Source organism: Canis lupus, chromosome 6 (genome assembly GCF_048164855.1).
Source record: "Canis lupus baileyi chromosome 6, mCanLup2.hap1, whole genome shotgun sequence".
Lineage (NCBI taxonomy): Eukaryota > Metazoa > Chordata > Mammalia > Carnivora > Canidae > Canis > Canis lupus.
Genome location: NC_132843.1, coordinates 54,746,635 through 54,766,014, shown reverse-complemented (window position 1 = coordinate 54,766,014; position 19,380 = coordinate 54,746,635). Strand labels below are relative to the sequence as shown.

The window sequence follows — 19,380 nt, the reverse complement described above, 5'->3', positions numbered from 1 at the left end:
AGGGAAAATCAAGGCATTTATAATCATACCTGAAGTTACAGAGAGGATATAATAAACTAGAGAAGATAGTTGAAAGTGATAAAGATTTTTTTTTTTACCATCAACCTGATTTTTTTTAATATACTAGATACTCATAGAGAGTATTACAAACACCCCTATACACCCATCCACATTCCGTGGGGAAATGGAGGGTAACATACATCTCATTACTCAGCTTGGACTGGAAAGACTGGTTACAACTGAATCTTAATCTTACAAAGAAAAATTTTCTTGAATTAGAGTATTCAGAAGAGAAACAATCCTCACTTAGTATTCTATGAGGCAAGAAGAAATGTCTGAAACATCCTTTTGACAACTTTGGGGTAAAATGAAAGAAAATAACTTCTCTAGGTATCATGTTTATGTCCTAAACACAAGCCTCATTGCACTGTATTCCTTATACAATATTTCATTTCCTATTATAAAATTCTACATGTTCTTAATCTACTGAGTTTCCAATGAATTTGAGCTCTGCCATCCTACTTATGGCAGAGTAATTGCTTCCCTTTTAATATAGACTTGACACTACACCACATTCAAATGAGACATGACCTTTTTGACAAGGCATTGTATACCACCTTTTGCCCAGCGTATTTGTTTAATAATGTACTTTTCAAACAACTTAAACGCTAAATGTGTCTTAATATAGAAACGTAGCATAAAGGTATATAAATGGAAAAATCTGACTCCAATTTCTTTCCAGCTAACAAGTGGAAAAATATACCACTCAACAATGAGAATAAAGAGCCATTCTTTTCGGAATCCCTAAAGTACAGCACTAGCTATGGTGCGGCATTATTTGACATTTATTGAGTGTCAGTAGTATGCTGGGGACTAGTGGACTAGTGAAACATCCTAAAATCACTTTCTGTAGGAAAAGGGGGAGGGGAGGAGGTGAACTGAAACACTTGGCAATGTTGATAAACCATATCCTGAATTGAAGCTACAAAGCAACGTCACGGAAAAAATGCCTTATTTTAAAAGCAAACAGAGCTGGACAACCCCAAGGGGTACTCAGAAAACACCATGTGGCTGCCCTACAAAACCCCTGGATGGACACAGATCTCTGCTGGTTACCAGAACTGACATACCTTGGACCAAATGGGCCTTAGCATGACCTTAAAAGAGAAGGCCTGCCTGGGGAGAGCAAAGACCAGCACAGTGAAGCCATTATCTAGACATGCCTCTACCAGAGAAAACATGGCATTTCTAACAAAATCAAATGGAACAAAAACCTGGGGGAACATTCCAATCGTAGTTTAGATCCTGCCACAAAGAAGTTTAGGAATCTTTTAACTTAGATTTCAAAATGATCTGGTGATGCAATGAATGTGAGGACAAAGTATTGCGATATATAAGTCTCCCCATATATCTAGGATATGGTTTTTGACAGGCCCAGAGGAGAGTTGGGGGATGCATACTCTTACCTGGAGTTTTTGTAGGCTAAATCAGTCTAGGTGTGAAATTCACTCTCAAGCGCAGAAGTCACTGCAGCTAGTAACAATTCCTTCCATTTATAAAAATCTTAGCACTAAAACACTGTTTAGAATGGCTCAAAAATCTGGTCACCAGACTCATAAAGATCATATTAATTCACCAGGACACCAAAGGCTTTTTAAAGAAGGATGTTAAATGTATCAATTCTCACACACCTGATGATTGGGGAATTACAGAATAACTGTTTTAAACTTTATAGTGGAAAGTTGAAATAGCAACTGTATGAGCTCTTAGGAATAATGCTGTGGTACAAGTAGCAAGGACTAATAAAGTTTTTTAAAGAACTGTAGCAAGGGTGCTGGTCAGTTCTATGTCTAGCTTTGCCAATGAGACTAAAAGCATTCCATGGAAATTGGTAGGACTAAGAGATAAGAAATACCTCCAAAGGAAGTTAAAAATCTCTTCATTGCTGCTCTTTTGGGAATAATTCCAATTAAAATATTAGGTGGAATTCCTTCTCCACAGTCAATATCAAAACTGTGGTATCAGAAAGAGCCCTGGATCAGGAGACATCTGGCCTGGGTTCTACTTTTGTTTCTGTCACTAACATTTGTGACACGGGAAGGGTATTTAACTATTATGGGTATCAACTCTTTAACCTGTGAGATGAGCAGAATGGACAGGATTATCTCTAAGGTTTCAGAGAACCCTAGAAAGCCATGATATTTTACAATTACACTGGTGACAATGCTAGTTTTCACACGGGAACTCAACCCCAACCCAATGCATCTCCCAAGGGTCTTCTGAATGGCTAAATATTTTGATCCAAAACACCAAAGTGGAAGACAAGGATGAAGCACACAAATCAACAGAAGCATTTATAAAATCTCTTCTAAAATCTCTTCTACAGCTTGTCTGAAATAGATAAATTACTAAAGGCAAGAATATAATTTTTCTTATAAGATTTTTGTCTCAGAAAAAAAAACTAGGAACATAGTTTCAGAATCCGTGTAAGTGGTGAAAAGAATATCATTTAAGTATAGCTGATAGAATTATGCTAAGCATATATGCTTCTGAAAGATGCATTGTTTTCCCTCTACGTAGAATACTAAAATACATTGATTTATATGGTAAGTCCAGTCCAATAAATTCCATGGAGAAAAAAAAAAAGAATTTTTTTTTGAACTAGGGCTCATCTTGCCTTTGAAATTAGCTTCTTCTCATCCAGAACAGGTGACAACAGATTAAGTAACATTTCCAATCATTTGCTTTGACTAATGCTATTTCCTCTTTGGGATATTCCTTTCAATCTCCTCTCCATCAATTCATGCCAAGACCCAAGAAGGTCACCTCCTATGCTGCTAACTATTGTTTGTGGGACTTAAACACTAGAATGGAATATGCTATCATAGATCTGGTGAAATGTTACCTTACACACTATAATCTGTTTCATGTATAATTATTCTCTCAACTAGATTACCTTTTCTCCTTTTTTTCTTTAACCTCTTCATTCATTTTTAAATTTTCTGTCTTAAGATTACTGAAAAATGAATGCTGTATGACACTCACTGGTGATTACAAATGTCATGCAAAACATTTAGAATACCAATACTGACATGCATAGCTGATAATGAAGAAATGCCTAATAAATACTTTGGAGTAAATAACAGAATTATTTTTTACTGAGAAAATAAATAAGAGAACAGGAAAATGATAAAAGGTGTTCTCTTGCCTTTTTTTTTTTTTAAAGATTTTATTTATATATTCATGACAGACACAGAGAGAGAGAGGCAGAGACACAGGCAGAGGGAGAAGCAGAGTCCATGCAGGGAGCCTGATGTGGGACTTGATCTGGGGTCTCCAGGATCACACCCCCGGCTGAAGGCAACGCTAAACCACTGGGCCACTGGGGCTGCCCATTATCTTGCCTTTTCTATACTTGTTTTATACCCTCCCCACTTCACTCCTGACTTTTAAAAATTCTGATTAATTTATTTTCTCCTTATATACTTTAGTAGTTATAAGCTTTATTTTTATTCTTTTTGATTCCTCAATTTTTATTTAAAGTTTGAAGTTAGTCTTTCTACTCCTTTTCCAAAATGACCTTGAAACAGTTTAACTCTACTAACTTTCCTGATTTCCATATTGTTGTTACTCAGCATTTGAATTCCACCTTACTCCTTACCACCTTTTTCAAATTGGTTCACATAAACAGTGTTTGTTTAAATTTATTACTTTGATTGTCAGTTTCTTTGTTCAGTTTTTCCCCTGCATTCCAGTGTTTAATTTTGGTTCATTCTCCTTCACACTAAAGTATATCCCTTAGAAATCCCTACTTGGTTGTAACTCTTAAGTTTGGTGTTTGTTTTCCTGAGAATGTTTTTATTTTGCTCTCATTTTTGAATAATACTTCAGTTGGATATTAAATTATATATTGATGGTTCTTTTATCTCATAACTTTGAAGTCTTTATTCCCCTATATTCTGACTAAAATAGGTGTTCAAATAAATTTAATAAACCAGTTATAATGATATTAATGGACTAAACTCTCTAGCTAAATGAAAAAGAACTAACATTAGATTAAAAACAAATAAATCTAGATGCATGTGATAACGAACTAGGGGTGGTAGAAGGGGAGGAGGGCGGGGGGTGGGAGTGAATGGGTGACGGGCACTGGGTGTTATTCTGTATGTTAGTAAATTGAACACCAATAAAAAATAAATTAAAAAAAAAAGAAAAAAAAAAAAAGAATGCTTCTTAATAAAAAAACAAAATGGTTGGGGCTTCTCAGTGACTCAGTTGGTTAAGCATCAGACTCTTGGTTTTTGGTTCGAGTCATCATCTCAGGATCATGAAATCCAGCCCCATGTCAGGCTCCCTACTCATTGGGGAGTCTGCTTGAGGTTGTCTCTCTCCTCTGCCCACCCTCCTCTCTCTCAAATACATAAGAAATATTTTTAAAAAAATAGTTGATAGCAAAAAAGGTAAAAACGGTAAGCCAAGCAAATATTAACTAAAAGAAAGGTAGTATAGTTATATTAGGAGCAGACAAATAAATTTTAAGGCAAAGAACACTGTTAGGAATAAAGAGGGTTGCCCCAAAATTACTTATATATCCAGAAAACCACCAGGAAGATAAAATGATTCTAAACTTGTAAGATTCTAATAACATAGGTTGGTCTCAAAATATATAAAGCAAAAATTGACAGATTTACTAGAATAATCAAGCTCATAGTCACAAAATGAGATTTTAATACCCTTCTGATGAAGTGAGATTCTTTATGGCTTTTGTCTGTCTCCCTGCCAAAACCCTTCTCTGGAACATAATCTAAAATATATCATCTTTTTTGTTTATTTTATTCACAAATGTATTTCAGTACATGGAGCAGTGCCTGGCACATAATGGCTACCTAATACAAATTTGCTGAGGGTGTGAATTCATTAATATGAAAAAAGATAGTAAATATAGAGACTGAATAATACAATGAACAAGCATAATCCAATGGACTCTCATGGAACCCCACACTCCCAAATCAATACATTCTTCTCAAACACACATGGAACATTTTTGAAAATTCATCATGTGCTAGACTGTGTTCTTTGACCACAATACAATTAAGTTAGAAATCAATAACAACAAACCAATAAGTCTATGCATCAAAAAATGTAAAACATACTTCTAAATGACTCATAGAAGAAATCATAATGAAGATTATAGAAACAGAAGTGTCAAGAAACAGAACTTAATGATAACAGAAAATATTATATCTCAAGATTACTTAGAGGGAAATATATAAATTTATATGCATATACAAGAAAAAGGACAAAAATTGATGAACTACATATCCAAATTAAGAAGTTAGGGAAAAAAAGCCTACAAAATACACAAATAAAATACAAAGAAGAAAGTACTGAGGAAAAGAGCAGAGATTATTGAAATAGAAAAAAATATACAAAGTGGCCCTTGGGTGGCTCAGTCAGTTAAGCATCTGCCTTTGGCTCAGGCCATGATCCCAGGGTCCTGGGATCGAGCCCTGCATCTGGCTCCCTGCTCAGCAGGGAGTATGCTTCTCTCTCTGGTCCTCCTATGCTCATGCTTGTTCTCTCTCTGAAATAAATAAATAAAATCTTTAAAAAAGAAAGAAAAAATATACACAGAAAAGGGTTAAAAAAGTCAAACTTGTTACTTTGAAAACAGATAAAGGTCTGGCAAAAATAATTATGTTAAAAAAGATAAAGTTTAATGTTAGAAATAAAAAGGGGTCAAATTTCAGATACAGCAGGAATTAAAAAAAACAGAACATTAAGAAACACTTGATACTAATATACTTAAAAATGAACAGAATAGATGCTTTCCTAGAAAAAATAATTTGTCCAAAATGACCTATGATAAAAATAGAAAACCTAACAAACCTATAATTGTTAAATACATTAATTCACTAGTTAAAAAAGTTTACCTACTAAAACTGCCCACCAGGGCCAGATGATTTTATGGGTGAGTTCTACCAAATAATCAATTAATAGTTAATCCTATCTTATAAAAATGTTCCAAAGGATAAAATGGACTCATTCCCACTTCAATCGTAAAGCTAACAGAAGCTTGATATGAAAATCAGGCAAGGTCAGCACACACACACACACAAAGGACATTTATGGGCAAATCTCACTTATAACCATACATGCAAAAGTCTAAGTAAAATTCTTAGCAAACAAGCCAGGAAAGCATAATAAATAATACTGCATCATTAATCACAAGAGATCTGGATGGTTTAACATTAGAAGGTCTATGAATCTGTTTCATTACATGAACAGATTAAAGAAGAAAATTATACAATTTCTGTAGGGACAGAAAAAAAGCACTTGATAAAATTCAACATCATTTATTTATTTTTATATATATATATTTATTTATTTAAAAATATTTTATTTATTTATTCATGAGAGACACACACACAGAGAGAAGCAGAGACACAGGCAGAGGGAGAAGCAGGCTCCATGCAGGGAGCCCGATGTGGGATTCGATCCCAGGACTCCAGGATCACGTCCTGGGCCATGAAGGCAGGTGCTAAACCACTGAGCAACTCAGGGATTCCCCCCATTTATGATTTAAACAGAAACAGAAACTTTGGCAACTCGGAACACAAGGGGTCTTCTTTGCCTGATATCAGTTACCTATCAGAAAGTACTTAATTATAAAATTATGAAATAATTCTCCTTAAAATAAAAAAACAAAACAAGGATACCCAATCATATTCAACATTGTACTGGAGGTCTTAAACAGTACAAAAATAATTTAAAGATTTCAGAGGAAAAGACAATGGCAAATATGCATATAGATGGGACAGCCTTGTACTCTCAGAGGTCTCTGAGAAGTAGCTGAAGAGTTCACTACCTACTGAGAACTCTAGGATTCCAGAATACCTACTAGAATTTTAGAAGTCCAGTTATCTTATTTTGGTGTCTTTTGTGCTCTTAAAAACCCACAGTTATATTTCATCTAGAAAGATACTCTATCACTGTCTGATTTTTAAAATTTTGTACCAAGCCCTTTTATAACCTGAACCTTCCAGGTTGACCCAGAACTCAAATTGACTTTGTATGCAGTAGTCCACTTCAATTCTGCATCCAGGCAGAAGGCGGAGCACATCTGTGAAGGTTCTTTCAGGACCTCCCAATTACCCATTGCTTTGAGGAAAGTATGTAAACAGTGCTCAGTTGGCCCTAGCACAAGGACACACTACTGCTCTCTCCAGGAAATCCTTTTATTCTTTATCATCACAGTTCTTTTTTTTTTTTTTTTTTTTTTATGCAACTTTCAAACAATACCAAGTTTTTAAAAACTCCATCTCAGTATTTGGTAGGGGAGTTATATTTAATTTTCTTTCCCCTAGGTTCTTTAAATGATTTGCTCTTGTGGTTTTTCTAAGTATTTTTGTATAATGAGTCACTCTGAGCAACTGACTGGGAATGTAGGAAGAAGGCTTCTTTGGCTATTTTAATTTACTGTGTGATTGACCTTAGGCCGGTCATTGAACCTAATCAGGGAACTTCATTCATTGCTAAATAAAGATAAAAGGGCCTCAAGAGATGGGTTAAAATTAGACCCTGCCACCTAATGACTCAATCTCTTAATAACTGACTCACAGAAATTAATTAGCTTTTTCCTAGAACATTTCCATTTGGAAAAGATCTCCTTGTTATGTTCGCCTCATTATAGCCCTTTGACATCTCTCTATTCCACCCTCTGCCACCTCTCCATTTGTTTATTTAATTTTCCTCCTTGGCTTCAGTAAGTAACCATGGCACTCCATGATAATCAGCCCCAAATTAAGTTTTGATGTTGTAGGTGATGGGTAGTAAAACAAATAAACAAACAGACAACAGCAATAAAACAAGACAAGAAACATAAGTGGAAGGAAAAGTGGACTTAAACACAGAAGTCCTGCTTCAGTTTTAAGCTTTCTTATGCACTAATTTTAAAATCTTAAGAAAGTCAGTTAACCTTTCTGAGCCACAGTTCTAATTTTTAAAATGGTCACCACACTACTCTATCTTTTGGCTTCATGGGAGACTGTTTAAAAAATGACTGTGCATAGTGCTTTGAAAAACTGTGAAGTACTACATATTTGTATTCACATTAAGGGGAATAATTCTATTCACCAATGTAAAAATGCCATCCTAATATACATAAGAAGGTCTTGAGTAATATCCACCCATGCTGGACTGATACTATCAAAAATAATAACAGTAATTTATAAGTATGTACACAATAAATTCAGGGCATGGAAGACTTTAAATTAATAAAATGCACTTCAAGAGTGAAAGCAACATGATTTGAGTGCCTGATGGAAGAGCAGGGAATAAACTAATTAATGCTTGAAGATCATTCTTATTCTAAGTTCTAATCTTTTCAATCCATAACTTATGGTGAAAGTTAAACATACAAGCCAAATGAAAGGAAAACTATAGAGTTAACAAATTTCAAGATGGCACCAAAGGAACTCTTATAAATATGGTCTCTAGATCACATAAATTTCAAGCAAAAAAAAAAATTTGAAGACAGAAGCTGCTTCATTTTCTTACCTTTGTTCTGTATTAAAAAGTGCAAAGATGTGCTTGCTAGACATAAAGCTCTTTTCCACATCTCGAACTTTCAGGTTGTCCAAGGGGAGCATATACTTCTTTTCTTTTTCCTATTGAGAGAGATAGAGAGGGAGAGAAAATTGGCTTTAATAAAAGATTTTGAAGCCTGTCAATGGCAACACATCACCTGAGTTAGCCAACATTTGATTACAATATTTCGATACCATCATGCACTATTTTGACACCAGCTACCAAGGAATAAGAGCTGTCTGAGAAAAGAGACTCCAGTGATTCTCAACACATGGGTCAAGAGGATGAGTGGAGGAAAAGTGTGGAGAAGGAAGGGCTCAGCGATAGAGAGAACACATGGTCTTCTATCCTTTCTTCCTCATGTGGGCCCCCTTAGATGTTTTAAAATGTTAGTTTGATATTAAGAATTTAGCCATCTGTTAATATTTAACAAAAATGTTCTGGTCCTAATTCAATGAGAAACGCCAGATGGATTTCATTTCATATTTTATTTGCAGCCTAAGCAGTTTTGATAGCCAGTGCTGGCAGGAAACTGGAAGCACAGGACCCCAGTATGAAAAACCCCCTATAAACAGGAGAAAGCACAGCAAAATACTTCTTAGAATAAAATGTGAGTCCAGAAAAAAAGTGATTCCATTGTTGAGAGAAAAAAAAAGAATCCATTAGAAGTAGACTGAGTAACTAGAATAAATTCTCTTTTAAAATTAATAATTCTTTTGGAAGAACATGGACAATGGAGAGGAAGGTATGCAAATGAGTCTAAACCGGTCTTCATGAAACATAGTGGATGCCAAAGAATTATGAGAAACATTTACTATAGGGATTGGCCCAGGGCCAATATTATCATATGTATAAATGCCTAACAATCAGTCTAATAGGCGAGAATCAAACTTTCAGCTTAAAATACCTAGTCAATATCTATTATAGGGGCATTTTACACAGGCCTTGTTCAACAGTAGCCCTGTGTATAGAGTCCCAGCCCATATTTCTAGTGCTGGTCCTGAGAAAAAGCAGGACTAGACTCCATTAAGCATGGAGACTTACACATGACTTTTAATAAACAACTATTACCGTATTTCCCGTCAAAAAATGCATGCGCTGTACAGACATGTTTGACATAAGCTTTTTTTGTTCCCAGAGCACTAGGCTCAGTAGTGTGGAGAAGAACTGTGTGTGTGTGTGTGTGTGTGTGTGTGTGTGTGTGTGTGTGTGCATGTGTACACACGCACTCCCTAGCCAGTTTCTGGGGGCCATGTTGTATGCAGATCCTACAGAGGGTTATTGCCCAGAGAATCACTGGCTTTGACACTTCTTATTTCTAAATTAATTAGAGAAAAGTTGGGCAGAACACAGAAGAACTGTGAGGCAGAGAGAAACAGAGGACTAAATCAGTTGAAGGAAGTTGGTTGGAGAACAAAATCGCTGTCCTGGCAGACAATGTCTTCAAAGAAGCTCAAAAAAACATAAAAGAAACTAAATAGGAGTGAGAGAAGCCTAAGAATAAACATGAAAAAGAAAAGCATGGTTAGAAAATTCAAACATTTCTTGTACAAAAATTAATAATATATTATGAAACACAAGTGTATTCTAAATAACAAAATATGTAATTTAAGTTAATAAAGTATCACAGTTGAGTCACTTGTCAGACTATTTTAGGACAGAATTCTAAGAGGCAAGATCACAGATTGAATGAAAAACTATCCAATACATAATCAAATGAAAATGCTTGAAACCCAGGGAACATTTTTTTTATTGGATGTTTTTCAATGCCCTAAATTTAAGCAGCTGGATTTTTTTAATGCACCATCCTCTTCAACCTTTTGAAATGATGGATTCGCCTTTTAATGGGAAATCTGCATTTCATTGTAAAGATGGAACACAATGTCCTTGGCGTGTTTTCTATAGAAGTAGGCTCCCTTTCATACTGAGTTCTTTAGCATATAGTGAATACCAAAAATCCAGCAAGTTTACGTCAGACATTAAATGCTGGAGAAATACACATATGCCGACAGGGGAACATGAAAAATGTAGTTTCATTTCCAAAGTACTAAGTGTCATTTATCCAAGGTTTTTGAGGACATATTGCTAAATTATTTCATAATCAAGAGTTTTAAGACTGACAAAGGGAGAAGTAAAAGAAGATTCAGACTGACTTGTTTAATTAAAGTTGTAAGTCAAATGGAGAACTGGAGAGAGCAATGAAACAATCTATCATAGATATTTCTAAGATTCTTGGTGCTGTGGGGAAAGAATGATGTTCTGTTAAAATAACATGTTGAATATGAAGTAGCTAAAATAAACAAAAGGAATAGGGGAAGAGAAAGGATAAACAGAATTATAATTTCCAAAATAGTCAATCTTAGTATCAGCTTAATTGAGGCATTTGCTACATAATCTTTGTTAGTTCTATTAAACTGGCCAACAATACACTGTCCAATGTGATAGCCACAGCCATAGTCCCTACTGAGCACTTGAAATGTAGTTAGTTATATTGGAATGTGCTCTAAGTATTTAGTACATACCAGAATCCAAAGACTTAGTGTGAGAAAAAGAAGGTAAATCATATCATCAATATTTTTATATTTATTATACATTTAAATGATAGTATTTTTTAAAAATTAGGGCAAATAAAATATTGTTAAATGCAATTTCATCTGTTTATTTTTAGTGTTCTGAATATGGCTGTTAGACAATTTAAAATGACATATGTGGTGCATATTAGTTTTCTATTGACAGCATTGAACCCCTTGTCCTCTCATACATCCAATTTTTCTCTTTCTCTTAAATTTATTTATTTAAAGTAAGCTCTATGCTGTATGTGGTGCTTGAACTCATGGCCCCAAGATCAAGAGTTGCATGGTCTACTGATTGAGCCAGCCAGGTGCCCCTCCATCCATTTTTTTTTTCTCTTCTGACCTCCCTGTTTCTACCATTAGGTATATTTTAATTTTGCATTCTCCCAGTCACTGAATCTGAAACCTCACTATCATTTCTAAGGTACTATTTCCTTTACCCCCTTTATTACATCAAGACTATGTTTCATTCTGTTTGAGGCATTTGTCAGAGCTACCCTTGTCTGACATTCCCATGATATGTGTCCAGGTCTCTGGCATCTCACAAGCATGCGGTTATAAATGGCCTCCTATCTAGTCTCTTTGCTTTCTAATTCCTTGAACATTACCAGAGATGGGCAATTTTCTAAAACTACTCTGTCAAATCCATTACAGTCCTTCCAAATTTTCACAGGTCTCCATTATTTCTGGAAGAAAATCCATGAAATTCCTTCCTGTGACATCGGTCATTTTTGTCACATGACACACCTACAAATTGGTCCAATTCTGATTTGACAATATCTTTTACTCTTCTAGTAAAAAGTCTCCATTTCAACCAAATACAACTCTGTCCACAGTCTTTTCCCAACTTGAGATATCCTTCCAGCTTCCCCCTACCACATCAGCCTAGAGTCAAGTTCAAGTTTTACCTTCCATGCAAAAGGTTTTCCTAAGTTTATGACTGTCTCTTTGTCATTCCTCTGTCTTTATTTTGATTCATACAATAGGCATAGTTTATTCTATTCATTTTGAATTATATGTTATATGAGATATCGTCATCCTATAAATGCATTACATTACAAAATTTGTATGAATGTTGTTCATTTGAAATTCAGAATGTTCAGTCAATTCTATTGTTTAAGTAGGTTACATTGGCAAAGAAAAATAAAAAATAGAAAATGTTTTTGTAACATTTATAAGTAAATAAGATATAATTTGATATTTTATTTTTTTAAAAAGATTTTATTTATTCATGAGACACACACACACACACACACACACACAGAAAGGCAGAGGCACAGGCAGAGGGAGAAGCAGGCTCCATGCAGGGAGCCCGATCCCAGGACTCCAGGATCATGCCCTGGGGCGAAGGCAGGCGCTAAACCGCTAAGCCACCTGGGCTGCCCTAATTTGATATTTTAAATATTTTATATTAAATAGACATTTTGGAGGAAGCATTTGTAAAGTTTTAGAGAAATTTTCAAAAGTTTTAGAAGCTGAGGTCCCCAATTCAACATCTTTTTTTCCTTCATTTTTAAACATAGTACCCTTCCTTTCCTCAATACAAAATGGTTGCTAGCACTATTTGTGTGGGAGGCATCCAGGGATTCTTTGTTCAAAGAGAGAGGGAACATGAGAGAGTTTGTGTTCTTTCCTTGCAATACTTGACAAGTATTAGAAGAAAGAGGAGAAATAAGATACACTCCCAAAAAGGATGCATTAAATGTTTGAGAGAGTGTTGTCGGAGGTGGAAGTAACCAAAATGTGACTAGCAAAAGGCAGATGAATCAAGGTAGAGAGAGGTGGTAATTATATGATGGCTACAGGATGTGCGGTCATTGACCTTGTAAGGAAACAAAAGGACCAATGAAGGACAGATATGCAGTCAACAAGTGGCCAGTGACGATTTCTAGCTGGCAGGGCACCATCAATATAACTTGATTGAGGGAAGGCGCCACAGTGGGTATGAGGAGAGGGTTGGGTGTGTGGAGGAAAAGCTTCTGCATATGCAGTGGACTGGAAAGTCTTTATGTACTTGGTGATTTATATGTAGGGAGTTTCATAACTTGGGGAATGTTTGAGTGGCCTTGGTTTGATGACTACCTTGAATCTTATTTGTATGTACATTTTCTCACCAAAAAGCAACAAAATATTCAAGGATGAGACAATGAGTTATTTATTTCTATATATTTTAATGCCTGGCATAGTGTTGGTCATTGAAATTTATACAACATATTACAAGTATTTGTTGAATTATTTTGAAATTGTCTGATAGCAAAAGTCATATGTTGATTAAGATATTTGATAGTCACATATATTTGAGAATCAAATAAAAATTCTGTAGGAAAGAAAGAATCTGTAAAAGATGCTTAATTGGCACTGCTTTTGATCATGAAATCTTTACAAAGTTTAGATTGACCATCATGTGTATTTCTCTCTCTGCCTCTGTTTGTATGGCTTCTACTTGCTAGGAATGTCTTCTTCCTTGCAAGAAGGCATATACTAGTGGCCTTGAAATTTATGTCAAGTGCCACCTCCTCCATGAAGCCTACTCTGATTACTGCATGTCATATATGTCTTTTTTCATTTTTTATTTTTCAAATGATTTTTATTTATTTATTTGAGAGAGAGAGCGCGCATGCACACTCTCAAGAGGGGCAGAGAGAGAGGAAGAAAATCTCAAGCAGACTGTACCGAGCATGGAGCCCAACTGAGGAGCTGGATCCCACAACCATGAGTTCATAACCAAAGCCAAAACCAAGAGTTGGACATTTAACCAACTATGCCACCCAGGCACTCCATATATATCTTTTTTTAAGAGCTCTAAAATTCCCCATGGTTTTTGTTCTAGGCTATATAGGATACCATTTCTTATTTATGCTCAACTTGCCTCTTCAATAAATTGGAAGTTCTTTGAGGGCAAGGTTTATGTTGAAATTCTTTTGTGTTTATACTTATCAGTTAAACGCTGCTGCATCAGATACTGTTTAATACACATTTGACTGTAAATGATGCAGCAGAAACAAAATTCCAACATGATGAAATTTTATAACTGTCGTATTTATGCCATTTTACTACCATGTCTACCTATCTACTCTTAAATCTATTAATATGTCTACACTTTTACATAAAAAATTAAACAGATATGATATTAAAAAACTTATTTTTAATGCCTGAAAGGCTAATTTTGAATGAATTTATAGCTTTTTGCTTATTATCCTATTAGGTGAAGTTTCACTAACCTAGGCCAATATACTTGATTTTATTAATAGAGACCTCATGGCTTAAACACATGCATGCACAATAACATTTCAATACACTTCAAAACAATACAAAGACCCAAACCAGGAAATACACTGTTCTTAACAGGTAAGAACAGATGTAAAGTTTTAAAAAACAGTAAAGCATAAGATATTAGAAAAGAATTAAGAAAAATGTATGAAAAAGTCTGTAACAGTATCAAATATATTTTTGAAGTATGTAATAATGGCACCAAATTTATTTTCTAAATATATATGTTATAATTCTTCACTAGTCTGCTGTAACATTTCAAAATATTGTGATAATATTTCTCAGGCTAATAAATAATCAGAATAGAAACAGTTTCCATGACAGATTAACAGACTATTCCATACTGTGGAGAATAGCTGAGCTTCACTAGGGCAAAGATTCCTAGTTTTGACCACTCCTCTTTTCATACCCACATAATGATATCCCATGTTTATTCTTGATTACTGCATTTCTCATACCATCTATTCCCAATTTGTTGAGTGTCTCTTCTCCTACTGAGAAAGTGACATATGTCTTCTCTCAGTGCTGCACCACACTGCTAGCAATGAATGGAACATTCCCATGACTCAACCATACCACCAATGTGTATAACCCACATGGATGGTACCACTGCACCAGCTAAAGGGGGAGACAGATTGTACCACCAAGAACCTGGTCCAAAGACAGGGCAGTAGTGGAGGGGGTGGGAGGGATGGGGTGACTGGGTGATGGGCACTGAGGGGGGCACTTGACGGGATGAGCACTGGGTGTTATACTGTATGTTGGCAAATTGAACTCCAATAAAAAAATATACAAAAAAACCCCAAACAGGGCAATACCACAGATTAGTCCAAGTTTAAAATTAATCTCCCTCATACAGGGACTGTTTTTGCAGAATACTAGAAACTCATGAGATACCATGGGACACTCTTATTATGATGATTTACTTATTCCTCAAGAGATAATAATACTGATCAATATTTTTCCTGACAGTTTTCTTTTTTCCTTGATACATGGTGGCCAGAATGTTTGTGAACAGGGAAACTAGAGACAGTACCCTGGGTTTTGGGGTAGGTACCTGGGCCAAGAAAAATGAGATGCTTCCATAAATTAATGCTAGCCTTTCATTCTTTGAGGAACTGACACAAGAGTTATGTAAGCCCAAATTTTCATCATGCTCTTCACCCTCGCCTCATTGTCCAAGATGAGACTGTACTGTCATTCAGAGTAAATTCAAATTCCTCGACATACCCACTATGCCAACCACAGGACTTCTGCTTTCCAGGAAAACCAATGCATTTTTATTTTCCACACAGAACAAATCTAACCACATCTTCTTGTCTTTGTCTATACTATTCTTTCCACTAGAAATACTTCTGCTTATGAGCCACTCTGCTTCTCTTTCACCCAGAACTCCTGCAAAAGATCACTCTATCTAGTTCAGACTTCATGTACGTTTTTTCTTAAAGTATTACAGTTCTCATTTTTCTGTCTTCTTTTCCTTCTCCAACCCACTTGCAGACTTATTATTTTTCAATCAGTAGAATCCTTTAAAAGAAATTCTGACACCAAAGCTCATTATATTGGGTAGATTAAAAAGTTAAGCTCCTCTGATTGAGACAGCAGTGGGGCTATGAGAAAACCTGCCCTGTGGATTCATCCTCTTGTTCAGGTGTTGCTTCTAAGAAATGCAGCTGCAACACCTGAGGACTGTAGTACAAAGGCCTGGATTTCCAAATCCCTCTTCTGGAACAAGGTGCCAGCCTTATTCTTCTGGTGTTTCTGTAATGCCACGGCTCTGCCCTCCCCCAAGTCAACCTAGATGTGCCTCATCTCTCTAGGTCTCCTACACCAAGTAGCTCCATTTGGTTCCTGCAATTTCTAACTGAGCAAACATGTATCCCCCAGAACCATGGATGTGATTTAGCAAATGCTTCCAGGTCAAATCACCCCTGCCATACTGCCATACCCTGACTGATTGATTGAGTACTGTAATATGCCCAGAAAGTATGCAGTACTCTCCAACCATCAGAAGCCCTTGCCGTTTGTGGCCAGGCACAGCACTCAGGTTTCCTCTACCGCTTCCAGAATTTCTCTCACCCCAGTCCCATTCCTTGACAGCATTTCTGTGGTTGGTTTCTTCTCTATCTTATTTTCTAAGTGGCTGAGTGTTTCACCTAAGTGTGCGTATGCTCTGCCTTTCCAACTACAAGGTAAACTCCTAGGGAAAGAACAAATTTGCTGTTATTATTACCATTATTATTGTTGTTGTTAATTATTTTATGTATCTTGTTCCTCTGCTACTATGTACCTATGACCTGACTTCCTTATCAAAGCATCAACTCTTTGAGGGAAGCAATTGTTTCCCTCTTAGTTTTAGTTGCATAGTTGACATTCATCAAACACTTGTTGAATGAACATAGGATTGAGTCCCTGCATGGGCTGGCATAGTGCTTTGTTTAGAGTAGGACTCAAAGATGATGCTTGACTTAGAAAATAATAAAAATATCCAAAAAAAGGGCTATAAAATATTGAGAATACTAGATCCACATGCTGTTGAAAACAAAAATATGGTGTTTATTGCTATTAAAAAGTTATAACTATAGAGACATACAAGTATGAAACTCATAATACAAACTACTCATCTTTTCATTTAAGCTCGAATAATTCCCTGCTTTAATCAGAATTACATTTTGAGTAGTAAACAGCATCTGTGAATCAGGAGACTGCTAGTAAAAAGTACTTCTTTATATTTTTCTCTTGGGCACTGAAGAAACTGCCCATGGGGAGGCTTTCATGGGCTGTTGTAGTAGGCCCAAGAAAACTATGGTTCAGGGTCCAATTCAAGTTCCACCTCCTCCAGGAAGCCTGCCTGGCCGTAAGAGCCCACTGGGGGGCTCCCTCCTCCATTCTCTAGGCATTCTTGGACCGTAACACTTTTTTTTGATGTTGTTTTACACTTAGTATATTTTATATTTCCTGGTACCTCTAATATCCTCAATATGTGGACTCCCCTCTCCTTCCAAAAAAAGGGACTTTTGTAATTTTACAGCAAGAAAATCAAAAGCTTTATTCTCACATTTTTATATTTAATCTCTCTATTAATTCTTATATTTAAAGAAATATTTGTGAGTATTTATAGATACAAGATTGAAAATGTACAGGACTGATAATGATAAGTATACTCAATAATAAATTTAAAGGACTTACGGCGAAGCATGGCAGATTGACCGCACCTCTTCTCCCTCCCCTAAACCCATTATGATGATAGTAAAAGAATAAAAAGATATTGATCCACAAGGATAAAGAATGGGAGGGGAAAAAAAACAGTAGAGAAGATATTTCCTGAAAGCTTTGGAAGACAGAAAGCAGAGGAGCATTGATTGACTTTGCTTAGAGAAAGGAGTTATTCCCCCAAGTTCCTACAGGGGGAGAGAATGGACGCAATGCCACCTCAACTAGGTCCTGTCCTGTTTCTTTGGAGGTACCTGATACCGACATGAAGGAATAGTTGTGGGGCTTACATAGCAAGATCAGATAGTCTGTATACAGAAGTACATAGAACAACTAATGACAAAGGGTTACCTCCTCAATGCACAGCAGGACACTCCTGCCCCTAGCAGGAGATTATAGACTTTTCCCTAGACACAGAACTATAAAAAATAAGTTTTGGGACCCAGAGGTACCAGGCAGGGTGAACAGCAAAAGTAGAATAAAAACAAGAGAACTTAGTAAAAGTCTTTTTGTTGAAATGTCCCTCCTCCCCTTTTCCTGCCCTACCCTGGAGTGCCAGCAACCAGATGTATTTCTCTGCCTTCACCAAGCAGGGATATCCTACTGTTCTTCTCAGGGGAGCTACATAGTTTCAGAGAAAATGCTCCATATTCTAACATTTCAGCAAAAAGATCAGCTTGTTACCTGATCACCTTACAGAGAGATCCTACATTCTGCAAGCCTCACCCACACACAGTTTCCAAGTAGCTAACCGGCACAGAATCTTAATAGATTAGATGTATCATAGATTCTGAGAATGGGCTACCTCAGCGCCCATTCCGAACTTCTTATAATGTTTGAGTTCAATTTAAAACTCTCTTTCCCTTCCCAATCTTGCTCTTGTAGCTAGGGCTCCAGACGAGATAAAGTTTCAGCCAACCCAATATATTCATATCCATGTCAGACTTTGATTCAGAAGTGAGTCACACTGGTGAGCTACAGAGTATGTGGCACTTGTTTTGTTGAAGTGGATCATGGCAGAAGTGGTATGGTTTTGGATCCAGAGGCTATAATATGAGGAGGCTTCCTGACTATACAGCTTCCAGTTTGGTGGAGGCAGCAGCTCCCTGGCAACCCCAGCTCTGAACTTCAGTTTGGAGAACTCACTCTGGGAAAGTCAGCCTAATTTTCTGACTTTGGCTCTTTGAGCAATTTATCTCCCTTAATAAGTATTTTTCTACTTAAACCAGCTAGAGTAGATTCTATTGTTGACAACTAAGGGCTCTGAACATACAGTAGCTATATCTAGTCATTATATATTAGTATGTCTCAGAAAAAAATGAATAGTCAGTAAAGTAGAACAATGGCATTTCCCAACAATACATCATTTAAAAAAATGAACTGATTATTAGCACACACGTTATGTGCATGTGTGTGTGTCTGTGTGTGTGTGTGAGAGAGAGAGAGAGAGAGAGGGAGAGAGAGAGAGAAAGAAGGAGATGGTTTATGCAGTTATGAATTTCTAGGACTTTTCACTTAAGGAAAGAGTCTTTATCCAGGGAAAAATTATATAAATGAGAAAATCCAAAAGAGTAAGTAAGAAGGATAGCATTTGAGCAGCTCTGCAAGAAATAAAACAAGGTAACAGATATGACTTCAATAACAAATTGCAGTGGCATATATGTTTGTAGACTATTATAAGCTACTCCTGTATTGGCAATGTACTTCATGGGTTAAATTTCCTGGGAAGCAACGT

The 19,380-nt window shown here is 36.2% G+C and overlaps 1 protein-coding gene across 9 annotated transcripts in view; it reads right to left on the bottom strand.

Moving 5' to 3' along the window:
- DNM3 (dynamin 3) overlaps positions 1-19,380 on the bottom strand; it is a 547,902-nt gene that overhangs the window by 151,104 nt on the left and 377,418 nt on the right. For all 9 annotated transcript variants that reach the window (XM_072830615.1, XM_072830618.1, XM_072830613.1 and 6 more), the window contains one exon: positions 8,560-8,669. In XM_072830615.1, the coding sequence (XP_072686716.1) occupies positions 8,560-8,669 (110 nt within the window). The remainder of the gene's footprint in view (positions 1-8,559; positions 8,670-19,380) is intronic.